A 12,806-nucleotide genomic window follows, 5' to 3' on the forward strand; every position below is an offset into this window, starting at 1 on the left:
CGGGCGCACATTCTCGTCAAAGACTATCTCAAAGGTCGGCAACCTTTAGTATGCACAGAGCAAAAGTTTCACCCTTTTTGCACTAAACAGAAATATACCTAAGCTCTATCCCATATGCTCGTAGTGCACTGCACAGGACAACCAGTTGGTTGTTTTTGTACTGCTTTTGTATTTTATGAGTATTTTCCCAAACAAGAAACACATTGATAATCCTGATACATCAAAAATTAAATGGTTTTCGGGACGCCAAACTACCGTAAAGAAGAAGAAAAGTGTTCCCATGCAGAAAGATAAACATCGGAGAAAAAGAAAGGGGTAAGTGGTTGAGTGTCGGATCAGGCAAAGCTCACAAAAACATCTGAAAGAGGAAGTGTTAAGTATGGCAAATGGTTTATTCGACTAAAGGATACCAAAACTTTTGCCCTAGTAACAGAATCCCAAAGCAAGAACGTACACAACACACACATAATGGAAAGCTCTCTTGTCGAACTGCGTATTTACTCCACTATACCCTACATTGACAAACTCCCGGAATGTAGACAGTACATGCAGAGGTGGTTGGAATACTGGAAGTGGTTGAATCAAAATCGGAAGCTAAAAAACTTCCTATTATCAAGCTTCGATCAACCGATGTCGAGATTCCTGCAGATTCAATCCTATACATTGTATGTGCCACGGCTCGTTTAGTAAACTTTGTATAGTGTGGGCTTACCATCGGAAAAATCCATTGTAACCAGGCAATAACTGTTCGTCTCATTTAAAAAGGTACTGCTGACAAAAGTAACATTGTCGAACTGCGTATTTACTCCACTATACCCTACATTGACAAACTTGTCGCCACATAACAAAGAGACCAAAACTTAATGCAAGCCATCTCCTATATACTGAAACACGTAGTCTGTGGCAACACCCACGCTTAAAATAACAGGAAATATAGTGCTGTGGCGATGCTTGATTTATCGTGGTTCGCTTTATTGCAGAAGTCTTGCTTATGGATGCGCCCATCACGAGGCATTTATTTGACTGCAAGTGACGATTCTAACTAACTTTAATCAATACTAATTGGCTGAGCCGCAATTCTATGAAAAATTGGTCTCAATAGCGGTACGCGCTTCAATAGAATCGGTAAGGCCTCCTATGTACAAAAATACACATACGCATGGCAGCAACGATTAACCTACTGTGCCGGGTGGGGTCAAGTACCTGTTTTAATCTTCTTTATGACCATCAGGACTTAAAGGATCCGAATCATAAATTGTGACTGCTCATTGTAAAATATGTGTGCAGTACCTACGCTTAAAATAACAGGAAATATAGCATTGTGGTTCGCTTTATTGTAGAAGACTTGCTTATAGATGCGCCCATCATGAGGTTCTGGCATTTAATTAGCTGCAAGTGACGATTATAACTTTAATCAATACTAATTGGCTGAGCCGCAATTCTATGAAAAATTGGTCTTAATAGCGGTACGCGCTTCAACAGAATCGGTAAGGCCTCATATGTACAAAAATATATGAACGCATGGCAGCAACGATTAACCTACTGTGCCGGGTAGAGTCAAATACCTGTTTCGCTAAAATCAAAAGATACGTGCGCAGTAATACCTATTTGTAAAAAGCTCACTGGGATCTATAGAGCAGCAACAAAGTACAGCAGTTCCAAGATGATAAAACAAGTGTGACATTTGGCGACGGCTGGCATCACTGACACAAACCATAGCGATGACTGACCAAATGTTTGTATTTTATAAAGCTTGGTTTAAAAGGGTGTGATTTTAGTCTTTTACCATCGTCAATAGCGTCGTACACTTAAGCAACACTTCATGGTCGTGGACCTGTGATTGGTATAGCGGCATTCCAGGTGGTACGCGAGGACGTTTCCGTAATTTGCGGATGTAGTTCGCATTTAAACAATTGTAAGTGATCTCAAAATGTCGTTTTAATCGTTTTTTGTAGTGGCAGTCCCGAAAGTGGACCTACTGTTGAGTTATTTTGTTTTTGTTGTGTTTTTTTTTATTTAATTAATTTAATTTTTTATTGCTATTCCGTTTTCAGACAGAAACTGAAGATGCCAATAGGCGAAATTAATATTTCTTTAACAAAGATCGTATACTGGTGTGATCGTCTTTTATTCCTTTTGGAGCTCTAGGAATGATCTCAAAATGTTCGTTATTTTATTTCCTAGCTTACTGATAACACTCAACTAGGTGGTTTTACGCGTCGAAATTGAACATCCAACCACAAAAAGGTTAGGAATTACTGCCGTAAGATATAACAATTAGCAGAGTGCACGCACACACACGGTGTCCACAACCGGCGTTTCCCACTACCTACCTCCAAACGAAAATTATCTCGCAGTGAGCAACATCATAACATAGCGTTTCGAAATGATTTGACAATTGCAATAAACATGTTCGATGTGTGATTGCTGAAATCGCCGAAGTAAGACGTCTGCAGTGGGGGCGATTTTGTCTACTCATCAAAGTGAATAAAACACTTCTGCATAAACGTGAAGGCCGTCTGCGAGTTGTGTATTTGGCACCAGTGTACCTCGACCATAATGTACCGTATTAAACGCTTAGTTCCCGTAGCTCAAACAACAGTGCAGTGGGCCCATGGCCGTGTGTTCATCGTACGTTCGACTGGTCAGGAAGTAGTGATCTTGATCAAGCTTGATGGCTACATGCTTTTGGTGCGATACCAGTGAAACTCAGGTCTTGGGGTCTGTTATATTAACACAACAGTCTTTGTTTTCTGCTATAAACAATAGCTGGACTTCTAGAGAAGCACAGATAATTTGACATGGTTTCGACCAAAAAGCTTTTCAAAGTTCACCAAAAATCAGTTGTTATTTGATGAACACTAAATCACTGTGCGTGTAAGTTGCAATAGTATAAATTCGTATTTATGCCAATACAATACATAGTTGTTACTGGTATTTGTCAGTGGATTAGATTTTCTGTTTATACGCAGACGTTGGTGCTGTGATTTTCTACTGTTACAAGACAACACAATGTTTTTTCCATCCTTAAAACCCATTGGCAGTTTGTATCGCTGCAAATTCAGGTTGTCAGTGAAGAAATGATTAAATGTGCGCTTTGTAATTAAATTTCGAAAAGGAGGCAAACCAGGTGCTAGCGAATGTAGTATCAGAGGTTATTGTCTTCAACTAAAGCATAAGGCGGGCAAGTGGTGTATTTATTGCCAACCTTTTTTAACCATGTAACACGTCATATGGACATTGCAAAGGTGTACGGTGATGGTCGTTTTGAACAATAACAAACGTACAGTTGCGCAATAAACCGTCCGCCTGTCATGAGAATGTCGGTGCCAGGTTGTCGGAGTCGGTCGCAAGTCCCGTATGGAATCTCTTAGTTTTGACTAAAACAACCCTGCTCGTTGCCGGCACCTAGTAACTTGTTAAGGTTGGCTTCCGAAGCGCGAAACCCATAAAAGCAAGGTTCTTGCGCAAGACTGCGCGGTTGCATATGTCATAGGGATAACTTCAGCCATCGAGTAAACCGATCGATGCACGTAAATAAATAGGAATAAAAAAGTAAATAAATAGGTAACATGAATAGTGGCAAACCTTCTAGTCGGTAGTGCAAAGGAACTAAAAGCGGCAGCAGCAGTATGTTACTGGATTTTAGCTTTTTTTTGTATTATTTACCTAAACAATTTAACAACAATGCAACTACATGCAGTGCAAATTTTATACTCTGTCACAACCTATTTGTTACCGCGGTGGCATCGAAGTAACCGCGGGAAACAAAAATCACGAAAAACAATTGCTCATTGAATTAACGTAATAAGACTTTAAGATAGCTTCTTTATATGCATTGTGAATTGCACTAATGAATCTATTTTTTGGGCAATGGAAGAGCTTGAGTGAGATGATGTTATACGTTGATTTTTACAAAGTAGTGCGACGCCCATTTCTGCCACCAACGGTATAACTGACGTATATCTGTTGGCGAAAACACATGACACATTGTAATGTGCCAGTGAAGCGAAAATATTGGAAAAACAACCTGTCCGTCGTGAGTTATCAATTTGTCGTTGCTGTAATATCCCAAGCCAGCCTCTTCTCCCTTGCAAATTAAGTTACAGTTAAACTGACAATGGTTTAAAGCATAGCTTATGTGTCTATAATAGAAGTAAATTTTGGTGTCTGTGTTTTAAAAGAAGTTTAAACTGCAAACCATAATGAAAACCAAATCATGAATTTTCGATTGAAAGCCCTAACCCTGGAGTAAAAGAGCAAGTTATTATCAGGCTCTAGTCAGCATGTGAACAGCTTTGTGAAAAACAACTTTTAATATTATCTACCTTCATTGATGTTACACGGAGTTGCATTGTAAAAACGAAAGTTGTACTTGTGTGTATGGCATGAATACAGTGATACATTAAAGTACGGTATAATTAGTTTCGTGTTCGTCAGCAGATCAAAATCCATTCGTTCGGGCACAACGTATACGTCATTTTATTGCGTAGGCAGAATATAATATGCGTGTTTGTAGGATGGACATAGTGCGTTGTACGTAGTAATACTTCCTCGCGCTTTGGTATTGCAGTTGTGGTATTAATGAAGTATTAACATAAATTATAAGCTTTATATAACCTCGTGAGAAACTTGCATTACACGAACTAAAATGGTGTTATCGACCACCGCGAACTGATCAGCTTAATTTTTTCTGCAACCAATTTAATGTGATGAGACCTTACAGGTCGAAACAGTGCGTGTATACACCCTGTCTGCAGCTCTCATTGATTATTATGGCTCTTTTGCGCATACAGTTTAATGTAGTACTGATGATTTTCAGTTTGGCACACGCAAAATGTTTAAAAGCTCGCACAAATCATTAGAGCTAGAGTTTGCTTGCAAAGGTCAGGGAATAAGGCAATGTTGTTGGAAATATCGGCGCTATCGTGATGTCTGCCGATTAAAACCACCTAGTTAGGGATTGGGATGGTGAGAATTGTATGCGTTGTTGATTGTTATGAACCGTTGGAAACACGGCTGTTATTTGATGTTTGTTACGAAAAACGTATAGTTCATTTAATTGTACTTCCGAATGTTTTATTTTGTCAAAGATAAACCACAATAATGCAATCATTAGTAAGTGCAAGTCTAGAATATGAGCATTGTGTACTCGAAGAGATAATTACCAAATCGAATTTACTGGACACACCGATTGTCATATTGTCAATTGCTGGACCAACCAGATCGGGAAAGTCGTTTCTTCTTAACATTCTGTATTACTTGTTGGATAATCGGCACACCACAGAAGACTTGGTAAGATATAAAACACCCAAATCGGATAATTTTGTGACCACAAACTTTTTGTTTTAATTTGAAATTTTTGTAAACTTAACAAAACCATCATGAGGTTTTCAGGCTTGGCAGCCCAGGCGATGCAGCCCAGCTGGATCAGCCACTTTTTCCTGACAAGTCGGAACAAGATTTGAATAATCAAGCTCCCGGTGAGGTTTGAACTCACGTGAGATCCCCTACGTATATGTGAAGGTTGCCTGGCAAGTTGTGCGCTTGCGCACCAGTGTACCTTGGCCACAATATACCCCGTGAAACCACTGAGCTCCTGTAGCTCAGTTGGTAGAGCGTTGGGCCTGGTTAGCCCAGGGTCGTGAGTTCAAACCTCACCGGGAGCTTGATTTTTCAAATCTTGTTCCGACTTGTCAGGAAAAAGTGGCTGATCCATCTGGGCTGCATTGCCTGGGCTGCCAAGCCTGAAAACCTCATGATCGCGATACGTTAGCTGTGATCGCCAAGCAAGGACCTGCGCAGTGGGGCGATCCTGCCTATCCTGCCATTGCATGAAATATTACTGCGTCTTAACAAAACCATTGCTACTTGTTTAAATTTTTATGGTGTTTTTGTGTTGGAAGACTTTTTTATTGTTAATCTAAAGGTCAAATGGTAAATTAAGACTATTCATCACACTTGAAATAGTATTTCTTTACAGCTTGAGGATGACCAATTTGAAATACAGGAAATGTTTAAATCTTCATGCCAATCTGCATCCGAAACAGTGGGAATTTCTATAACCTCAAAACCAGTATAATCATTGAGACAGAATTTGGAAAACAGGTATCAAAACATACATGCAATTTTATGATATCATGTAATAATTTCAAATTATTTTTCGGGAAATGCTAATCATGTGGGTCTATATGTTGACTATGTCATAAAAGTGATTCTAAGAATTGTAATTAGTGGTAACAAATGCATACGCGAACCAGAAATGAACAATCAACTAACTAAAAAAACATTTTTTATCAGATTGCAGTTTTTTTAATGGATACACAGGAAATTGGCGAAGGAGACAAAGTTGAATGCAAAGAGCACGGATTCTTTGCCATCAGTTCTACTCTAAGTTTTATGCAAATAGTTAACGTTAAGCATCGTCTTGGTTATGATCTATGCGACTATTATGCTGTAAGCTCCATTTTTAAGATTGTGTGTTCATTGTTGATTGTTTATGCTTCTTGATTACAGGCTCTTACTTTATTTGTAAACTCTTTGAAGAAATCTTTGCATTACCAAGTAAGTAGCCATGTTTGCAAGCTAATACACGCAGGCTTGTAACAACTAAACTATTTTTTGTCAAAGAATATATTGATACACTCCAGCTAAAGCGAGAATTTTGTAAGATGCGATGTACAGATATATAGAGTTTCCTCGTTCTTTAGTGATCAGTTATTTTCAGAGACAAAGCGCTTTTTTCGTCGGTGTTTCCTTGAGTCCATTTTATACCCAGGCGTTTTCTTAAAAGTTGCAAAACCTTGTGGATTACAAACATATTTCATTACAACAACTTATAAAAATGTTTCAAATTCCTATGAATTGCAACAAAACATGTACTTAGTGCGCACCACCAACCCAAAGACTGTTCCTGTTGATCAGAGACTGGGATAACATAAAAGAAAAAAAAAAAAGAAAAAAAAAAGATAAATCCGGTATGTAAAAAATACGATATAGGCCTAGTAACAAAAACTTTAAAAACACAAAATCCAGTCATTGTACAATATTAACAAAAACGCTTTGGATTGCATTAATTAAATGCTGCATTAACACATATTTGTAACTAACACTAGTTTGAAGATCGGCAAGGCAAGTCACTGCAATTACGGCACGAATGTGCACAAATGGAAGCTGTAAAAATGCTCGAAAGGGATTATTTTGGAAAAAATTTATCGCTCCAAAATCAGCTAAAATGTGAAATTGCAAAATGTTTTGAGGTAAATATACTATTTGCATTAAAGGATGTTTATTCGTGGCAGCATGTTACAACTCTTTTCGGAATTAAAATATAAACAATAATTGCTTTCAAGAACAAAATTGATGAAAGGAGTTTATTCGCAGATTATTAAAGGCCGTCAGATTACAAAACAATGCATAGCAGATTGGAACGAAACAATGAAAACGGTAACCTTAAAATATGCTTTTCATCAAATCATTTTAGTAAATAATAAATTTTCCTTATTTTTTAAGATAGGGCATTTCAAAAATGCTGAAGTCAAAAAGTTATTTTTGACGGAAGGAAAGCGTTACAGAAAACAATTACCGAAAATATTACCAACAAAACTTCGCGAGATACAATCCTAGAAGAGTTTAAAAAGGCCCTAGCAGAACGCTATGTGGCAGAAAGGCAACGGCGCAAGAAAAATAAACGCATTGCAGCTTGTATTGCAGCAGCATGTGTTGGGATTGCTGGTGGGGCTTCGTTGGCCGCACTACCTGCATTCCTCGCCTTTGCAACAGCCGTTGAGATTTCGACACTGGCGGTTGTTACAGGTGGATCAGCTGCGATGAGTGCTACAGGAGGTTTAGCGGCCGGTAGTATTTCAGGAATCGTGACCAAAATATTCCCATTTAACGATAGTGAAGAACCTCCCGATTTTGAAGAAAACGATGATGACCAATTTCAAGATCCAAACTGGAAAACTAATGAGAGTAACGACGAAAGTCAACCCCTGGTCGACGAAGAGCAAACAGTGCGGATTGATGGTCTGAGACTATTTTTCAAAACCTAGACATGGCGTGTTTATATCAACGTCTGTCATGTTTGTTTCGCCTTGCAAGTTTGGCAAAATAAAATAAAAGAATTTGTTTAGTTTAAAAAACAATTGCATTTTCAAACAATCAATGCTGCAGATGATCGTTTTAGTGTTTTTAACATGCTTGATTTGTGTATTTTTTATTTTTTTTTTGTTTAATTTTGTATAAGTGATGCTAAACCACAAACGCAAAGTATGTAATTAAAAAATGTATATAAAAATAAACTATAAACGGCACCGATCTCTCATATTTTGCTTGAGGTTATTATCCATGGGGTTCTTGGCTTTTAATAGCTCTAAAAAACATTTTGATTTTTAACGGTACTAAGTAGCAATACGAATTACTTATAAGAGTCGCAGACGATCAGTGTCAATGCGATATTTTATTGACATATCACTGAGATATTATTTTTGCCTAAACCGAATCACCGAAATTCTGCTCCCATTTTTGAAATCTTGTGTATAATTTACATACGAAGAAAATAAAAATTTCTCCGAAAATGTCCGACTTGTCTCTAAAAATGGAAAGGATTTTTGATTTTATAATGCTTCACCCGGGGACATCTTGCCACCTCCGGTATCAGATAAATATCCTACCCGCCATGTGAAATGTGGACCATCACAGGTCGTACTAAAGCTAATTTTAGTTTGACCAAAGTAAATTGTTTGACTCTACACGACATGGAAAGCGCGATCGTTTTGAACATTCTACGGTAGCCTTATGACGCGCATTTGCCATATTGACATCAATAAACCTAATTGTATCCTAGTGCAAGCATACAATGGCTTTTCAAGGAGTCACTATGTAGGCCAATGTGGTTTGATTTATTTATTTCAGTGAAGACACAGACGATGTTATTTACGCGAAGCTGGCATTTCTGCGTCATTACATAATAAAGAATTGAACTGGCAATAATTGTCTTCACATCAAAAAAAACAGTCGTCACATCAAAAATATCCTGAGTCATCGCCCACCCATCAGGAGCATCAGTTACAACAAGTGATGTAAAGCGGAGGTTGTGCGAACAGAAAAACCAACATGACACATCAATCCCACTGACTACGTCTAAAGTTCCTCATACTGCACAAGTGACTCACAAAAACACGGGTGTGACAAAAAATGTACTAATTCATAATTCTTGTTGAAAACAGATTTGAGCTGCAATTGTTGTAAGATTTCTTGCTACAAAATGGATGAAAATGCAATGCAAATAGTTCCAGCCACAAACGTTTCTATGAAAATTGAATTTCCTTTGAAATTTCCTGATGCCAAAGCGAAGCTTGAAATCCAAAATGGCCAATACTCTGTGTATATGGAGGGTCAACTGTGGCCTTTGTCTACCGATTTGTTTAGAAAGTTTGACCCCAAGAAGCTTGTTATAGTTGGGGGGACTGTGGCTGCAGTCTGTTATGCAATTTTCCGGCTTGGTTCTAAGGCCTACAACTTCAGACCCGGAAGTCTAGTTTTCACACTTGAATTTTCCCCGGACGAAGAACCACAAATGGTAAAAAAGGTTGAATCAGGGAAATATTATAAACTAATTGGTGAAGAATATGAGGAGGTGTGCAAAGAGTTAAATATTCCCCATCTCAACACAGTAAACTTGAGTAAGTAGACACATATTCGCAAACCATCTTGACGTAAAGAATATTTGGCTCCATGTATTTAAATAATGTTTATTAAAAGTCAATTAATATACATAGCCCATTTTGTTTAATTGATACCCAAATGCTTTGTCAAGAAAAGGGTTAAAATGCAAATTTTTTGTTAAAATAACTATGACAGGGCTATTTATGGACGATCTGCTCGAATTTAAAATTACACACAACGAATGCTAACAACCAGTGTCAGTGCGATGTTTATTCAGAATGAAAAACACAGAAATATTGAAACTGGTGACTGCTCTAATCAGTCGATTACCACCAACCTTTTTTTTGAAGGAGATCAAAACGCACGCATGACGCACAATTTGGAAAATGCAAAAATTTCCGATGGCAAAGTGGCGATCAATAGTTTTTCGAAAATTGAAATCGAAAGTGGAGCTCAAGTAAACCCAGGTACACAATCAATTGTTGAAGGCAGTGTAAATTAGTCTTTAACTTCTTTTTCTTATGAGTGCTCTTGTTTGCAGAACTTATGGCAGCAGCTGGTTCATCGTCAGGAAAAAGTGAGTATAGACTTTTGTATCATCACTTCCTGACATGCGTAAACAATCTGCTACATTTGCAATTTAAATTATCGATAAATGCACTAAATTAAGGCAAGTTTTTCTGTTTTTCTTGTTGTTAACTATCAGACACATCCGGATATATCAACTTGAGAGGTGCAGAAATCAAGGGAGGCGTAGTTGCCGTCGGTCAATTGAAAGAAGTGACTTTCCGGGGACCTACAGCAACAAGTGAACAAAAAGAGCCCAAGAAAGAGTCTGGTTGAAAAGTGCTTTTCGCGATCGATACAATAACAATCTTGTGTAACCACCGAAAACCCGGCAATTTTTATTAATATTATTGTATATATCAACATGCATAAGTCTAAAAAATGAAATCGAGCTTGTACAGTGGTCATAAACAATCTACAGAGTTGTCTTGATTTTGAACGTATAATTGTGCTATTATTACATATTTTTACATATATCATGGACATAAAATGTTACTTTACCCAGAAAGGCATATTACTGCGCAGTATACCGAGTACAGTATTTTTAAAGGGTTCGGGCGTTAACTATAGCTGTAGTATATCTTTAACATCTACACAATTTCCAATATACCTTTAATGCTTCTCACTTAAGCCTACAAAAATGTGTTTGTGTAATTTGATCTTTTGTGGATTGGTAATAAAACAAGATATTGCATCACTTTATTCAATGCTGATTTAGGAAAGGGCCATCGGAGCATGTTGTGAAAAAAAAGTTAAAAAAAACATTATCCAAGCATGGAAAATGTTATAATTCTAGGCTCCAAAATAAGTCGATATTCGAAAACTAAGTTGTTGTACCTCATTTATGATGTGGGTTGCAAAAAGCTCGTGAATAAACGAATAATCAGTAAGCAACGTTGACGATTACTTCAACTCGACAACAATAACACGATTTAATAGCTTGAAACCACAATTTATAGCAAACATAGCCCTTTTTTGGTTAAAAGCAATTGAAATGAAGAAAAGTATCCCGGATTCGAAGAAAAAACACAACCCAATGTACGATGCTGAAACAGAAGCAAAATTCCATCCAATTCGCCCCGATCAACAAGGTCTGTGCCTTGCTCTGGAAGTTCAGGGAGCAACGGTGAAAGGCGGGCTACTGGAGGAAGGAAGTGGACACAACAAGACAGCATCAATGTGATGACCTACTATCACGAGTTGGAACACATCCTGGGTCTCCCAGAGGTATGTTAATGTAAACCTACCTCCGTGAGATTTCTTGAAATGCAAAAGCTATGCTCAAATAGTATATATGACGTTAAAAAATTTAATGATATTATTACAGGACACTATTTTCGTTTTATATTCTTAAAAGGCAAACAATATTTCCTGAAACTAGTGCATTTTTGCTGTCAACAAGTCAACATATTAACAGGTGTTCACAGTAATTAATACTGCTTAGTGTATTCCGTTGTACAAAATCATGATTTATGCTGATGTTCGTGCACTTAATCGCGATCGCAAGCTGGTGTCACTTTGAGCGGATGTATAATAGTATCATAATGATCACTAGGTGGCGACATATATCCAATGTTTGTATGGGCCGTATCGGATATTTGGTAGAATCGGACAAACCACAAGTTATCACCAATAACTGGTTCAAATAACCTGAAATGACACGACAAGTTTACCAAATAGTGACACTAGCAACTGCCAAAGCATTGGTGCTCAATCGGGTGATGTTGTGGGAGTTGAAAATAAGGAGAACCATCAGACACATTTATCCCAATATTTTAACCAGAACAGGCAATGAAGCACGTTTCAGGGCAACTATTAAAACCACAAATGATACAGCTTGGTTATATGTATTTGTCGATCCATTAAGTTGTCATGCTCAGTTAAAGTGTATTTACAAATCAGACTGCAGTTGTATGTACAGTAATGATAACACATGAAAGCGAAAACAGCGAGTAATATTGGACGCAATATTTCATTTTAACTTTACAGAAAAAACCTTGTACGTGATGTGCAATTTTAAAAAACCCGCATTTTACAAAAATATGACAAGGGAGGAATAAGGAAATATTTGAATATTTTAACCCGGAATTGCGAGAGTGTCTGCAAGGACCATGACTAATGTCCTTTAAAGTTAACTGATTAGGTGGAGCAGCAAAGCCGGAAGCAGGAGAATCAGAGTAGTGGCAGCAGTTGGGGATGTCGATCCGCTTCCTAAACAACAACAACAGAAAGATAATTTAACCCTTAGATGCTCAAAATGTTTTGTGATCTCAATTTTTGGAATATATTACTTTCGGAGTCGTTTGAGTGTGCATTAAGCTAGCAATTGTTTACCACAGCTTGACAATGCCCATTTCGTGGTACCTTGATTGCATCCATCGCTGTTGCAGGTTTGGTTGCATAGGTTGTACGTGACGTTGTTGACGGTAGTTGTGCTGCAGCCGTTTCCGCGGTTATAATAGGAACAACCTCGTGTAACCTCATGAGTGTATCCAGTTCGTTGCTGTGAACCTTAGAATATTGACAACAGTTGTAGAAAATAAGTTCTAATAAGATTTAAAAAGAACATT

The 12,806-nt window shown here is 37.7% G+C and overlaps 1 protein-coding gene and 1 non-coding gene across 2 annotated transcripts; both read left to right on the forward strand.

Annotated features, from left to right (window-relative positions):
• The first annotated feature begins 5,595 nt into the window (after positions 1-5,595).
• On the forward strand, positions 5,596-5,669 carry Trnat-ggu (transfer RNA threonine (anticodon GGU)). The gene has a single exon. It is a non-coding gene; the product is annotated as a tRNA-Thr (tRNA).
• A 3,562-nt stretch (positions 5,670-9,231) lies between these two features.
• LOC145903596 (uncharacterized) lies at positions 9,232-10,862 on the forward strand. Its single transcript, XM_082991692.1, has 4 exons — positions 9,232-9,686; positions 10,020-10,136; positions 10,211-10,246; positions 10,376-10,862. The coding sequence occupies exons 1-4, from the start codon at positions 9,269-9,271 to the stop codon at positions 10,510-10,512; spliced, it is 708 nt and encodes a 235-aa protein (XP_082847818.1). The 5' UTR covers positions 9,232-9,268; the 3' UTR covers positions 10,513-10,862.
• The last annotated feature ends 1,944 nt before the right edge of the window (positions 10,863-12,806 follow it).

This window comes from Ascidia mentula, chromosome 5 (genome assembly GCF_947561715.1).
Source record: "Ascidia mentula chromosome 5, kaAscMent1.1, whole genome shotgun sequence".
Classification (NCBI taxonomy): domain Eukaryota; kingdom Metazoa; phylum Chordata; class Ascidiacea; order Phlebobranchia; family Ascidiidae; genus Ascidia; species Ascidia mentula.